Source organism: Xylocopa sonorina, chromosome 3, assembly GCF_050948175.1.
Source record: "Xylocopa sonorina isolate GNS202 chromosome 3, iyXylSono1_principal, whole genome shotgun sequence".
NCBI classification, from domain to species: domain Eukaryota; kingdom Metazoa; phylum Arthropoda; class Insecta; order Hymenoptera; family Apidae; genus Xylocopa; species Xylocopa sonorina.
The window spans coordinates 2182980-2199421 of NC_135195.1; the positions used below are offsets into that span (position 1 = coordinate 2182980).

General features: G+C 34.8%; 2 protein-coding genes across 4 annotated transcripts in view; one reads left to right on the top strand and one right to left on the bottom strand.

Annotated features, from left to right (window-relative positions):
- LOC143422491 (limbic system-associated membrane protein) overlaps positions 1-16442 on the top strand; it is a 331439-nt gene that overhangs the window by 313663 nt on the left and 1334 nt on the right. For all 3 annotated transcript variants that reach the window (XM_076893174.1, XM_076893175.1, XM_076893176.1), the window contains exons 6-7: positions 3922-4105; positions 12426-12568. In XM_076893174.1, the coding sequence (XP_076749289.1) occupies positions 3922-4105; positions 12426-12568 (327 nt within the window). The remainder of the gene's footprint in view (positions 1-3921; positions 4106-12425; positions 12569-16442) is intronic.
- Positions 9582-16442, bottom strand: part of LOC143433449 (uncharacterized) — a 125723-nt gene continuing 118862 nt past the window's right edge. Inside the window, exon 3 of the mRNA XM_076910785.1 lies at positions 9582-9601. The gene's annotated coding sequence lies outside the window, so the exon portion shown is untranslated. The remainder of the gene's footprint in view (positions 9602-16442) is intronic.

Genomic DNA, 16442 nt, shown 5'->3' on the forward strand with positions numbered 1-16442 from the left:
TACATTTTAAGTGATCGAGGGCTTAAGTATTCTGACATTTCTCTTTCCTATCTTTACTTTCCGTGTGTCGTCTCGAATTTAAAATATTCCTGCGAATTTTCTCACGCCTTTTATGCTTGAATGTTAGCTAACATCTCCTAGGTGGTTTCAGTGGCTGCAGAAGAATGATATATTCATGGGATCTCAAAATAAGAGATGAGATATCGTTTCAGGTTAGGTAAAGAATCAATGAATCACGAAGTTGAAACGTTGGAAAAATTGTAGGGAATGTTTGATCAGTACTTCAGTTTGAAAAAGTTACTTTTCAATATTTCAAACTACTATTCGTGATAAATTACTGTTTTAAATCTATACATGCATATGTTTCGGTTTAAAAGTGTTAGGAATAAATTTAAAGAAAAGAAAGTATTGCTCTCTCGCACTGAAATATTACAATCTATGTAAAATAAAAGAAGAAAGCCGTCGGATCAAAGTAGTACATTTAAGTGTTTCAAGTATTCGAATAACTATCATATCTCGCGTAAAATTTGTAAAATACACAAAATATAAATTGACATAGTAGAATTTGGCAGTAAATATTATTTAAAAATATAGTTCATAACTTATAAAAGTATTTTACAAATTTCACGCGAGATATGATAGTAAAAAGTCGAACTCTATAGAAAAAAATCCATTAAACAATTAGAGATATTATTTAAAGAATTTATTAAAAACACATATATATATAAATGCATATCAATAAATTTTTCATGAATTGCAAAAGAACAAAATTTGTAGAAATATATCAAAAATGAATATCTGCTTGTACATCAAAAGACTGATAAGAACAGTGGTACACAGGATTCAGTGAATATTTTTCTATTAACCAGCGTTTGATAAAAACATGCTGTTTGGTAACGTACACGTATCCCAGTTCCATTACGTTTGATTCTACGTAGAACTAGGCTAGGAAAAACTAAGGAAAGAACGGTCGACGCGGTGTAACGTGGTAAATCTTGTACTATCCAGTAGCTGGGCGAGCGAAGTGAAAAGTTGCCACGGAAGAACATTTTCCGGCGAGTATTCATGAGGAACGTTACGATTTGTACAGGTCGTTTCAGGGACGAAACTTACTACTTACGAATTTCAAAAGGTGCAGAAACTTCTACAACTGTAGATATTTTCAATGATACTACTCGCGTGATATTGATCTTAACCTCTCATCCGTTAAACTGAATAGTTTAATTAAATTACAGTCAAATGTATTTATTAAGCAATTTAATAAACTATAACAATTGTATCCAGATAAAATAAATTGTTTAACAGATATACTTGTTTATAGATAAATTTTCAGGTACTTGAGAACATAGATGATTAAAAAATGCAACATTATTTTTAAATTTGTGTAAAAGCTACTAACTTCAGAATTATTCTCTGAGACACTCTGTGCGTTCGAAGCATTTTTCTTCCTCGTGACTCCTTGCGATCAGCGCACATGCATCTCGCCAAGGTACCCGCACTTCCAAACCTGGAAGCAATCCAACGAGCGGAGGAAAAGATTCTGAATCGAACTTTGATCGTTAGACACACGTATGCACCACTACCGCGATGCATCATTCATATTTATTGCCCCTGTGAAATGAAATATTCGGGGACGAGCGTTGTATAAAATATGGCAACGAGATCGTTTATAAGCCAACAATTCCGTTTTTAGAGCCTCCAAAACGGAGTGTACGAATGGTATTGGAGATTGTTCAGCATAAATTTAACTACTCTTAAATCAACTACTCCTCAGCTAGAAAATAACATATTTTTTTATAACGCATTTATTGTAGTATACTTCATATATTTACATATTTCTATAAATACACTCGTACGTTGCACATAAAGTTGAATTATTTCACTACAATATTAATGTATTATAAATAAATGAAAAGTATTTCACAAACGCCATGTTTCCGTTACATGTTTTTAAACAAACCTATACAATTGCATAAATGTTCCAAATGTTAGGGCAGTTACATTAAGCAAACTGGAATAGTTGAAAATAAATGTAAGTAGTGATAAAGTAAAATTTTATACTAACTCATATAATAAATAATATAATCCAACAGATAGAAAGAAAAATAAAATTCAAAGATATCATGAACAATTATTTCAGAATCGTTCCAACGAAATATCCAAATCACTTGTTCATTTACGATCCTAGGATATTAAAGATGATTTGAATTCGATCAAAATACGCGGCCATCATCTTTATTGCCTTAGATCAACGATATTTCATTCGTCCTAGAAAATACTCCCATACCCTTCGTTCACTAAATTCTCATCGAGGGATGCACTTCGCGCCATAAACCCGATGACCCAGCCATAAATGTGTAATACGCTGGTCGTCGATAGAACCAACGAAATCGGCTCGGCACCGTAATTCATTGCGTTATCCGACATTATTAAGCGACGGAATCTGTATTCGTCTCGCGGTGAGCGGGTCTGTACGCGCGGAAAATCGAAAAACGTACCTCGGCGTCGAACCCTTCCCGCCCATTCGTGATTTCGCTCGGTGTTTCCAGGTTCTTGGGCCACCGTAGCGGTTCCATGATAAACTTCGGATTGGAAATGGTCCAGAAGACGCCGGATAAAAGATCAGATCTGAATTGTGCCTCGGTCGTTAAGCGCACTTACGCATGAACAACGACGTATTGTTAGTATTTATTGGCCCCGTGAAATATTAGGTTCCGTCCATTGTCGTATCTGGGTCGGTTCGATTTGCGTCAAACGAATCAATATTATTCTTTATGCTCTGTAGAAGCTTGACAGACTGTCGGTACGATTGCTTGGCAATGAATAGGCAGAATGATAGGTTAAACCAGAAGATGCATTGTTCTTGTTAATTTTGAAGTAACGCTGTCGATAAAATTAACCGTTTTCCCTTTCTCTAGATTTAATAAAAGTGAGCTTTGTGCAACTAAATTACTTCATCCTTCATTCTATAATAAAAGTCAGTAACTATACAATATACCTGATGCGTTTCCATTTATTTCACACTTTGTATTATAAATATCCCTTCGATTTCCTCGTTCGAAAATATAAGAAAACTGACATCAGAATTTTCACTAAATTCTATTATAAAATGTATAAAAAAAAAATAGTATAATATTGTCGAACATTCATTTCTAACGATACAAATATAAACGAATAAAAAATCGTATCATCATATTCTGTATGGAAGAACATTTCGACTGATATAAGTATCAGTGTATCTTGTTTCTACAAGGAACCAGGTATTGATTGAATAATCAAGCGGAACGTCATCGACGTCCCAGAATAATAAATGTCAGTATTTAAGACACATACCAGTATCAGCGCGTCCTCCCTAACGACGTTAACTACGATGTTGGCGAAACGTTAGGATACTAATTCTTCTGAACATAGCTTACGACAGAAAGCTTGAAGTAGTACTAACATTCCAACCTGTAAAAGCTTAAAGAAGCTTATTCTTATACTGTTTTATTAGTCCTACTACTCATATCTCGTTTGTTATCCTTTTAAATAGTTGCTTAGATTTTTTATAACAAACAAACAATTTTCTATAGCTCACTAGAAATTCTACACGTTACCTAAATTGGCCTAAGATCGTATTAAAAGTGAAGTTTATCTTTCCCTGAAAATTCGTTTTATCATTGTGACGTAAAGTTAAGGGTAAAAAAGGTGAATCAGTACTCTTCTTTACTGAAGAAATAACTTTCTTATTTTAGTATAGACAAGACACCTCGCGCTTTTTGAATCAACCCTCCTGTCGCGTTGCGAAAATGGTCGCCCTCCTAAAATTATAGAAGCAAGTTTATGGTAAAGCAACTACGCAAGGCGAAGTTAAGGACGCAACACCACTTAATCCCAACCAAAGCTTATGCACCATCCTAACGTCTCGTAATGCAATTTCAGCGCCGTCCGTCCAAATAGTGGACGCTCTGGGTGAACCGCTGAGGGACAAGTACTACGAGGCCGACAGTACTATCGAGTTATTGTGCGTGGTGCGTCACATAGCGATGCAAGTGCAATACAGGGTCGTCCAATGGCTTCACGGGAACAGAGTGCTGAACTACGACACAACGAGAGGCGGTATCAGGTAACTGAAACCCTTATATTTTGTTACCACTCCCCATGTTTTCTTAAACGATACTAATGGATCGTTAAGTTGCATGAAACTTTTTCAAACTTCCACTCTTAACGAGTTAAGTATCAAAGGAATCTCGAGAGTCTCAGAGTCATACTGTTTCCTCTTAGAGTTGCTAAAAAGTGAAATGTTTTAAGAAGATTTAGCTTTTCACAAAAGAATTATTTAAAAGGAAAAATGTACACAGTAATAATTATTATATAAAAGCAGTAATGTACTTTGCAATTGTTTATACTATATAAAAATATATCGGTATTAACCGCTTCAAAATTAATTAAAAATTTTCTTAGATATTATTGATCTATATAATCAGGTAGCATAGCAATTAAATAGACATTTTCGAAAATTACGCATATTCATTTGTCATTTTAATCCCTTTTTTCCAATTTAAACTTAATGCTTTCTTAAGCAACTATTCGAGCTGGAAATCACTATAAGATATATGCTTTTGATAAACTATGAAATAACATTACCTGTGTACAAATAGAACAATGAAATCATAATTTGTTTTGATAATTTTACTAAACAACAAAAAAATGTGTAAATTTCATTCCTCAAAGTGCAATGAAGCATTCAATAATCTGGAGCATCTATCGACCTCCCTAATACCGTCGAACACGCGTAAAAATCCGGCTGGGAAAAACGTGAAGTCAGAACTAATTTCGATGGAAATGTTCGCAAAGAAAAACTCGGCGGGTGCATCTGGACGGATATTAAAGAATTGCAAAGTTTCACGTTGGTTCGACGATCAAGATCACGTCGGTTACTAGGACTAAATGTATTCTCCTCGATTGAAGTCGATTCAATTTTGCCTTTCCGACGCGCATCACCAAGTACGTCGGAGAAAACAGAAGAATTTATTATCCTGTTCCGTGCAATTTAAAATGTCTGTCATCCGGCAGCGCCTCGAACAAGGTTTATCTGTAATTGTAATACTTGAAAAGAAAAAAGTTCGTCCAGTTAATAGGTTTGAATTATGAAGGTAATTTCAATGGAGAGGATTAAAAAGATTGAATTTTGACCAGTTATGCTTCCTTGAATTAAATCTCGTCTTATACAAACAAATATATTTGATTTATCATTTCACAGATAATTTTCATTTAATATATGAAAATACATTATTATTTTAAAATATGTTGTATTTCGTTTAATGTTGAAAATATAAACTATTTCGTAGAAAATTTGTACAATAATATATTATAAAAATGTTCTTAATTTTAAAAATTGAATTGTTTAAATTCATGTGAATGTAACGTTCCAACATTTTCGAATAGAGTTAAAACATCAGCTATATTTTAGTCTCTATACTCACTTTTGAAAGACGTTATAGTAATACCTTTTCGTTACTTCTTTGATTATCCAAAAAATTTATGTCTTCTTTTTCGAGAGCTTTTAAATACGCGTTTTATCGCCATATTTCCTAAACTCGTATCGATATCTATTGAATTTCCAACGCTATTCCAAAGTTCAATATTTGATCTGTCGAATACCAGCAATATCGCAGAAGTAGCAATATCGAGCGATGAAATCCTGATTCACAACTACGCGCAACATTTTATAACACTGTGATAGATACTAAATCATGTCTAAGATATGCTTCAATCGGATCCGGCAGGACTTTCAAATCCTCGCGTTGTTAGGTTTCGTGAGTTCGCTCATTCTGCTCATTCATCTTTTCGTAAATACTCACATAAATCTATCAACTCGAATTCCAACGATGTACTGCTGATACATCCTTTCGAACTTTCGCGCGATTCGCAGTGTCTGATTGCGAACCAAAATCAGCGTGCACGCGACTTGGTACGTCACGGATACGAGCGATCGTGCTGGCTCGGCTCGTTATAAATCATATACGATAGCCACCTGAACGTACAGCGGCCTACAATTCTCTCGGGCGGCTGCGATCGAATAGCGTTACGCTCGTTACACCCAAGTTATAATCCAGTGTCAACATTTCGAACTACCTTTCCACCCTGCAAACGCACCCCGTTCTCCTCCTGATCTCGTATAAACTATGGCAGTCTTGAAAATCAACGGATGTTCATCGTCAAATCACTTAGGTACATAACATGTACGCAGAGCATTTCGATGCTTCGAGAAAAGATAAAGCCAATACCGAGAGAAATGTTCAAAGTCGCTTCTTTAAAAAATGAAGCTTCAAACGCAACTTCAGTTATTCTTATCTTTTATCTTATTTAGGCTTCTAAAATTATCTCTTAGAAGTTCAGCGACGGTGTTCTAACATTCGCCATTAAATGGGCAGCAACCTTGAAGTTGCACAATACAGTTTCCTGCGAGTACTAATTTCCGCTAACTTCGTTTCCATACAATAGAATTTCTGACCTCTCCCTAACATACTTACGCACTTTAGTTCTAGAGACAATCAAATATCCTGTACTTCTCAATCCTAAAGCTATACGATTTAATCAACCGAGTTGCGTCGCGAAAACAAGCAAACGAATAAGCCAGGATGAATCCTGATGAAACTCGAAATAGCATAACAATCTCATACAATCGTGCCATAAGCCCCGCTAGTCTTACCTTTAATCTTGATAGAAAGGAAAGAAAAACAATCGTTGGTTCGGTGCAAAGCAGCCTCGTCGCGGGGCAAGGATACACATCCGTAACTTTTGAACGATAGTGTAACCACGCGGCGGAAGATGTTTCTCGCGTCACGAAAATGTTGTCGGTGAAGCTTCGACTGCTCGACGAAGTTACATACAGGCCTTAGACACGCTGGCTCTCGGTAAATGGAATTAGTTTGCCCTGCACACCCAGTATGCACATAGAGGCACGCGCACATAAAGGTTTGGCCTCTCGTTTCGAAGCATCCTCGTGGTACGACCACTTCAACCCCGCCGTACGTGGCAACCACGTGGGCCGTGCAAACCGCAAACCGTAAACACGTCTCCGCAGGAAGCATCGTTTTACCGCTCGTTACTTTTCCCCGGGAAAATAACCATCCGCCACCTCTCCGCGAACCGACGAATTATTAACGAACACAGCTATTCGATAACTGGTTTTTAATTAACTCGACTAAAATATTCGACGAATAAAAATGTCGCCGATCCCTGTGTCTGCCTTGTCTCGGTACCCTTAATCGCTGAGAATCTAGATACTAGAAATGGAGTAAGAAATCACACATGAAGTACGAAAATAAAAACATGTCCATCCGTCCGACTTTAAAGTTACAACCCCCTTCAGTTATTAATCTCAATTCGTCAACCTGCTCGACTTAATTTGACGTAATTTCCATGTAACAGAGAACGTATTACCCGCGTGAACATATTAATTAATTTCACGTTTGTTCCTTTTGGAACGTTGACGGGGAAACGCGATCCATCAACCGGCCGCGAACCGTCTAGTTATTACAGACCATATACAACGCCGAGTCCAAAAAGAAAAAAGTGGTGAAACGAAGTATGGTGAAACGTATCGTTGCGTTTAATCATATTGCGGTTCGTAACTTCATTAGCATTATAATTGGTAACTTGAATGGGTGCGTCTAATTTTGACAGAAAAATTTATGTCATGATCATATTGTCATAATTGCTCCGTCGCAAAGGAACAGAAAACGTGGAGTTCTTAGTAATTTCGTATCGACAATCGCAACTTTTCAGACAATGTATTTAAAAAAATTTAGCTTTGCGTTCTTAATAGCTGTGCCGTGCCATAAACGCGATATTTCCTCAGTGACAGTCCAACACGCGCACGTAATGGGACAACGTTTACACATTAAGGGATTTGGACCGCAGTCGAGACCTTGGGAAAATTCCCTTGACGATGCGAAGAGCTTCGAAGTGTGTTTTAGCATTAGGACAAACGGATTCGTCGATTGTAATCTTACGAAATTGGTAAAGGAAACGGACGTTAAAGAAAATGTTGAGGAAATGGTTAAAAATTCAGGTACCGAAGCTATCCTCGAGTGACGCGCACGTGATTTCCGCGTATTCTAACTTTCGATCGTAGCAAGTAATAAACCCAAGAAGCTTAGCTTGAACAATGGAACAACGCAACAAAGGATCGGAAAGTGAAAATGTAGAAAGCAGGCATGTGTGACAAAAAGTAACAGCTAAATCCTGACTCGAAGGTAATGACTTCTTGGACGCTATTTCTGTTATGGACACTTGTCTGACGGGTGTGTAGAGGAAATGAAAAAACTGGATTGTTATCTCTTTGTTCGATGAGACTGAATCTTTCCACCCTCTTCAAACGAAGACGCGCTATAGACGTACAAGAGGGTGTGGTTGACTATCTAAGAGCATGCTGATTGGTAATATGCATCGTTTCGGCAAAAACTAATCAGTATCCACCCTCTGCACAGTAAAGCGAGTCGACAAACGGACAAAACTCAGGTCACGCGATTAACATTTCGAGCGGCAGAACAAGAAAAGTAAAATCAACTTTTCAACAACGTAAGGAAGAGAAGAGTGCAAGTACAAACGCAGTTTAAATATCTCTCGACGATGTGAACAGAGACCACAAATCATTAAAATAAAGACAGCATCTTATTTTCACATAATTATAATCATTAATTATTTTCTGTTTAAAGACGTAATAAAACGACAGAATGTTCGAATAAATAGATTACTTCTATTTTCAAAAATCAAACTTACGACTGATATTGAAGAAAGTACTTCGTACAAATTTTTCGTACTGTTAACTGACTGTAACATTTACTATCATTACTTACGTGTATACTTAGTTTTATTTCTACATATACGTAAGATAATACTATTTATAAAAATTAAAAGTTTAGTAAAAATAAAAATAAGTTATAATTCCAAATTAGTTTCAAATTAGTCCAAGTTATAACTCCAAATAAAAAGAAGTTAGATAATTAAACAACTTCGCGTAACTTGTTGACAAGTTTGCTATCAACAATTTTGAACGAGATTGTCACTAAGTATCGTACATAATTTCTAAAAGTCTGCAGCTAAATGGCCCAAGGTTCTTTTATTTAAATATATGCGAATATAAAAAGTTAATACAGAATAAAATTTTGTTGTCGATATTCAGCTATCCAACTGAAAAAGTTAGAAAGCAGTGCGACTGCGTCACTCATGCATATTGCATATCTATATTAATACTTATATTCCATATGTATGAATTATTTACGCTACTACTAAATATATACATATAGATTGCTTATTTACTATTTGTTCATGCGAATGGATTTATATTCATCCCTTCTCAGCTCCCTTGTTCGTCACAATAGGGGAATTAAAAATACGCGGAATACATTGATTTGAAGTGAATACAGAAATTTGTTAAAGAAAATCCTTGAACAGTCTGTCGCATCGCGAAAAGAATCGCCTTTCTAATCTTTAAAACCAAGTTTATAATACGAACGCGTATGACCAACTGTTTTTGAGAACTCCCAATTATTACTTACTTTTTTCCTTACGTAATTTTTCTACATACGGGAATTACTAGCTCAAAGATTACCTTGAAATTTGTAGAAATTCGCACTTTTAATACCTTAATTGAATACCTATTACATACCACAAGTGTAAAACACTTAGGTACCGTTCCGTTTGGTCGCGTAACCCCAAGACGGTTATCCCGATCAGTTTTTCCGTGTTCCTACTTCCTCTATAAGGTAGCGACCACTTCACAAATAGCAAGCCCATTGGCTCGTGGTTGTTTCAACTTTTAGTATATAAATTGCAAAAATGTAGAAATAAAACAGTTTCAAATAATCAATGAAACCAGATTGTCACAGAGAATGTCAACTAATCAACCAAGGAGCACACTCACTTCAATGTCAAAATAAATAACTAATAAAAGCACTTACAATCAACATTAAAAGCCATGCCGTGTACCCTGACCGAACTAGGACCTGCAAGGCGAAATATCGGACATAACACAATCCAATGGTATTGCTCAAGAGATAGAATTCGAAGAAACTGACCTCAATAAAGTTCGATTGAACGAATAGTTTAAACACGTTCGTTAAATTGCACATGGAAACAATAACCAGGGCGATAAAGCTGTTATTTCGTCGAGACGCGTTTACACGATTACGATTCAATCCCGGTTATTATATATACGCCCGCCTGGTCCGTTCGCGAGAGACTATTTTTCACGGTGTTAAAATTGCGAAGTGCATCGTGGATAAATTTACAGCCCCAGTGGAAGTTTAATCCCATTAGCTGGAAGAGGACGCGTTTCGTATCCTGACTGGCAACGCAATTAGGCAAAGAAGGAGGATGTCTGAATGAAGACAAATAAAAAGGAGTGAAGAAGGTGTGGAAAGGGATGGAAAAGGTCCCAGCTGCCGGTACATTAACACGAAACTGAAAGAAACCAGGCGGGTGGATCGAGGTTGCTTAACACCATGGATCAACGAGCAATCGTCCTAGAACGGAGATAACGAACGGACAAATTACAGCAAAGTTTTTCAATTAAAGGCTACCCTCTGCTCTGAATTTCACGTAGAATGACGGGAAACAGGGATCACGGTTTTTACTGCCAGAGTTGGGCCAATGTCTTGGATAAAAAGTGTGTTATTAATGTGCAATCGGACAGGAATTATATATTTTATTATTAAAAATAAAGCGATTAAAACTAGGATGTGTAAAATTCAGAATTTAGGAGTGATTTCTAAGGAATAGAAATATGGAATCCAATAGAATCGAAAATTTAGTTACTAAATTTAAATACTCAATTTTTATTTAATATCGTACTTTGGGAATCTAATTTCTGTATAACACGATACTTTAGGAAGTCACAATTCTGTTATATAATGAAATATAATGGAAATAATCGTTATAGAATGCTCATTTGTTCTATATTCTTTTAAAATTGTACAAACTTGCATAAAAATTATCTGAAAGAAGTGAAATTGAATGAAACACATTGCAATGAAATTGAATTCATAGGTATAAGCAATACAATAGCTCCTGATGTATTCAATAGAGATAACAATTGTATTTTAATACCACTGCTGCTGCAAGATTCATAAAAGGGAAAGAAAACTGAATCACAATAAGAAAAAATCAAACGAGCATTCAATGAACATTCACGTACTCCTCAAAGGTCCTTTCAAATGAATATTAAATCCTTTATGATGCATAAGCCATAACTCGCAGACGATTCTGCGTTTTATTAGTTCGAGTCTTAAGGTTTATCGTTTTCATTTATAGCCGCTTGAACTTAGATCATTTCAATGTGAAAAGAAAGGAGATCCTCGGTTAACGATCCACAAATTTTTTTCCATGTTATTACGCAAGATGGTTTGAAATCTCCTTCACCCTATTTATTTTATTACAAATTTCAAGCCAAGCATTTCTCTCTTTAATTACTTATACACCACAAACGCGAGTCCATAGGATAAAACTGTAATCGTACCTCACAAAAAGACAAAAATGATGGTTCATTAGTTTTACTGCTTCAATGTAATTGCTTCGCAACTGCTTTCTTGTAGCCACATATACAATCTTGAAACGATCTACGCTTATGATTTATTACATCGTGACATCGTACAATCATACAGAACTCTCTTAAATTGTCGTTACGTTTGTGGTTCCGAAGAAATAATATAATTTCTTGTTAGACGGACCAAATGGCAGATCCGTTACGCAATAATGATACTTATGAGCGTTCTACAGTTGTATCAGTATTTAAGCTAATACGTATATATTTCAAAACCTGTATAATTCCATTTGTTTATAAAAATATTTATGCTTGATCTTTTAAGTGTTGCGCATGCATGAACAGCGTCTGTCTTTTTAAATAAATGTTCGATAACTGCTCACTCCGTAAAAAAAGGATGACAGAGAGAAGAAAAAGAATCAAAGAACGAGTATTCGCAGAGTGCGAAAAGGCGAACGACAAAGGGAATAACTTCCCTTGCGGCGTAATCCCAGCAATTAATAACAATAAAGCAGCAAAACGAAAAGAACAAACAGATATTGCAAAACTCTTTATCTCCATACGGACCATCCTTGCTTCTCTTGGACACTGAGAAATTTTCAAAATTCTTCATAATCCCTGCAGTTAACTTTGTTTCCGAAAAGTAAAACACGATCAAGGAAAAATAATACCGCAGGAAAGGACCGAAAAGGAACTAAAACCAAGTATTAAACACGTAATAAAGTGAAAAGAAGAGTTTGGAGGGGGGGGGGGGGTGATAAAGATAGGAGAGATAAAAGTTTGCAGGGCAAACTCTAAAAAATTGAGTAATAAAAGTTCGAACTTCTCCCTGGACAATAAAAGTTGAAACACCCGAGAAGATTCGAATTTGAACAATCCTTTATGTATGTTCCAGCGTGAAAACGGAACTAATGGAAGAGGGGGCCAATTCGACTCTCAGCATAGCAAGGGTGGGACCAGCTGACAGCGGAAACTACACGTGCCATCTCACCACTATGCCCGAACAACCTGCCACTGTTCACGTCCACGTACTGAACGGTGAGCATAAATATTTTGATAAGTATTTAGCCTGAGTTTGAGAATTTCGGATTCATAGACTGTGGCTAGATTTTTTTCCCAGACAGCACAATATGTCGACGTGGCTGCCGTGGCAGCACCATACTAGCACGGTGTTAACACTATCAAGTGTTAAATTCTTAATCTATAATATATTTATTATAGTATATTCACTATACATGAAATTATTTACTATACAACAATTATTTACAAGCTGAACTTTCCGTTCAAGCCAATTGATATTCTCATTGTAAAATAAAGAACGTAAACAAATTTTAATGTAAACTCCTTAAAAATGATATTTATTACTTTGTTGTCTGATGCATCTTAAACACTATACCCTTCTCCTAATAATAATGATCTTCATACTGTTGTACAAATTTAAGAGATACGTCAAAAATAAAACTGTATAATCGTAAAGCGTGGGGCGTGTACACTTCACGCGGCCTGGACGGAAAACGTCCAAAAACTTGCCCGGCATAGAACGTGTTAAGAAATAAAATCTTGATAGTATTCTTTGGAAGCAAACAAGTCTGCATTCGTTAGGTTTAGAAGGACGCTACAAAAATTATTCAGGAAGTGAAGTCTCTCGACAGAAAATCTGAATCTACTTTCGCATAAAGAAAATAATAACGCGAAGTCTACATGTGTTTTTCTTTTAGATCCCAAGGTTTCCTTCGTTGCTTATTTTCAGAATTCTACTTCTTAATAGAAGATTCATTTCTGTTTTTATGCTAACATGTTGAAATAATCCAACAATGGGTGATGAAAGATTAGATCTGAATCATCAATTACGATTGATTAATATTGTGAAAAAATATTGTTTTTTTATTAATTCTCTTTGCGAAGCTTGACTACAGATTACGCTTATATTCTTAGATTACTAAGTAATACTTGCCTCACTGGAGTTTGCAAATACAAAATTACAGTATTGGAAAGGTCATTAAGTAAAAGTATAGTAACTAATTTTTTATTTACTGATACTTGAAACAAGTCAGGTTACCATACTTAATATAATTTTGAAAGCTGCAGTGTTCTATTCGAATATTTGAATATTCGCATCAATAGAAACATTTATACAATTTTTCAAATTTTTAACTCAGAATTATTTACATGCTTATGATAATCTTCACATTTGGTAGTAAAGAATTATCATAGAATAATTTTGCTATATTTTTCGCTACAAAAATGCATGAAATTATGACTTGTTCGTCTAAGATTTAATGGGCCAGCAAATTTATTATCGTAACTTAAAAAAGTCTTGTACGTATAAAAAGTTTAATTGTAAAAAGTTTAAAAAATATGCGGAACTTTGCACCACGAAAGGTTTAAATGTATGGTAAAGTGGAAGGTGAATTATGTGTACATAATTTGCAGAAAATTTGTAGAACGTTCTTGATAATATACGTAACATAATTTAAAAACATATAATGTAATAGTGGCTCGAAAGAATAAATTCCTGGGAACGAACAAATTTATAATACCGACGCCGGTGAAACATAAAAATTAAATATGCCGTGCACCGTAGACGTTACATGATTTAAAAATTCTGAAAGCTTCGAAATATATCATATTCATAAATTTACAGGAAAAATGGTTAAAACTTTCAAATATTATTGCACGGGAAAATAAGTGTTTTAACTTTTCATCGTTTGCATTTTACATACTTTTACACCACATATACTTCTCTATTAATTTCTTCTACATCTATTTATTGTGTTAGTATTAAATAAAATTACATTAATGATAGTTAGAATTAATTAAGAATTTGCAAGATCATTTTTCAAATGTAGAGAACACACGCACAAAGTAAATGAATAATATTTTCATTGTCAATACGATTATTATACGAAGTTTATTCTAAATTTAAACTGGAAAAGTAGTAGCCTTCGAATATTTAACAAACTTACAGAATTAAATCGTACAGCAAAGTAACCATTCGTCTTTCTGACAGTTATTCATTGCTGGTCATTTTAATGCACGGCGCATCGTGTAGGTTCAACCGAATCGCAATTTTGCAACTCAAATTTCAACAGAGTTCATCGTTTCGCACTACGTGGTAGATACAGATGGGAATTTCATTCCCTTAACGTAACGTATTTCGTCGACATTCTGTAACCGTGAAAAGTTTAACGGTTAGATTTAAGTTATAGCGAATGCAATATTTATTACCTACAACCACTATATCGATGAATTTGAACATTCACAACGGAGTATTTTCGATACCTCACGTAGAATCTATAGATTTCATGAATATTTAACGTTTTATATTTTCTGAATCACTTTGTATCACTCTGTCGCAAAAAAAGAACAAAAAAATTCTTTTAGGAAACAAAAATTATTCTCTACTTTTTTACGTTTACTACCACACATATTGGTGTATGTAAAATGAAATTTGTAAAAAGGGAAATATATATTACTATACATAGATATAGTATATTAAGATAAAAAGTTATTAACTATATACAATTATTTAAAATTATTGTTCCACTTTTAATTACACAAATTTCATTTCTTCATAATTAAATATTCAAATCCGATTCAAACTTACTTTAAAAGTTAGAAAAAAAGTTAATAATATACGTTGATTTACATTCGATGAGCTTTCGTTGAAAATTATGAATGCAATACCAGGATCTTTTTAACACTGTCAACATGAGATTCACGTGGTCAACGTTAAATATCATGCAATATTCATGCATATTGCGTTTAAGTACAGATGTGCGTGACGAAAGAAGTAAACCCAGTAGTAAAAAACGTAGCTATCGGGACGCTATTGTTAAATTACCATGAAATAGAACTTATTGCCGTTAATAAACTTCCCCGTAAATTTCAACTTGTACATTAAACTTGAAAGTTTATTAGCTGTGTAATAAATAAGACGTTTAGAAATTTCGTTAGCTGAGAGACGGAGAATCTCACAACGAGCGTGAGAAAGTGTTTCTAGATCAAAAGTTTTAGAAATTTTCGCGATATTTAAAGAAATCATATTTTCATGGTTTTTCAAGAATATGAAAAATGTTTAAATCTGAAGGAAGATCAGAAAGGGATAAAAAATATTTTATTTTTACGATGACACTTCAATCTGAATCATATTTGACTAACGAGAAATGTTTTCTATTCATTTTTCATGGGTGTCCTCTTTTTAATTAACAAATTGAATTCATAAAGGAGACTGTAGTAACGAATGCGCATGACAAAGGATATTCAATTTGATTCGTTTACAGTTCAATTATTTTACTCTATTTCGAAGCTATTACTGTTTACAAAGGAACCGGTTATATCGGAATTCGCGATAGTAGACTCCACGAAGACCTACAATTCACAGTTCTATTGAGCGGAAAAACGAACACGCGATTCGTTCTTCAGTTGTGCTAAATACAACCGGTGCTTTCACGAGGAAAAAAGTTTACTCGTAGCTTGCAGCCAGTCAAAGTTTGAAAACCTACATTTCACAACCGCGCGTACATTTTCTGTGCAATCCATTAATACTCATTGTCAGAGTTCGATCTTTTATCCGATTTCAATGATACAGCTGCAATTCGAGCCCGTATCAAACAAACGCAAGCAACATCTGTAACGAAACATTTAAAACACTAATAGAATTTTAAACTTTATCAATATGTAAAAGTAAAAATACCAATTCATTTATATTGGTAACAGTTTAACAGCAAATGCAGAAAACCAAAAGTTGTAAAAAAGTGATCCACCCAGGCATACATCCGATATAACCTTGTTTTCTACTAACAGCCTATACATATAGACTTTATTGTATGTCGACTGTTACTGTACATACCTACAGATGCAGTATAATTCAATATTGATTTACCATCAAATTTGCTGATCGTATTTACAC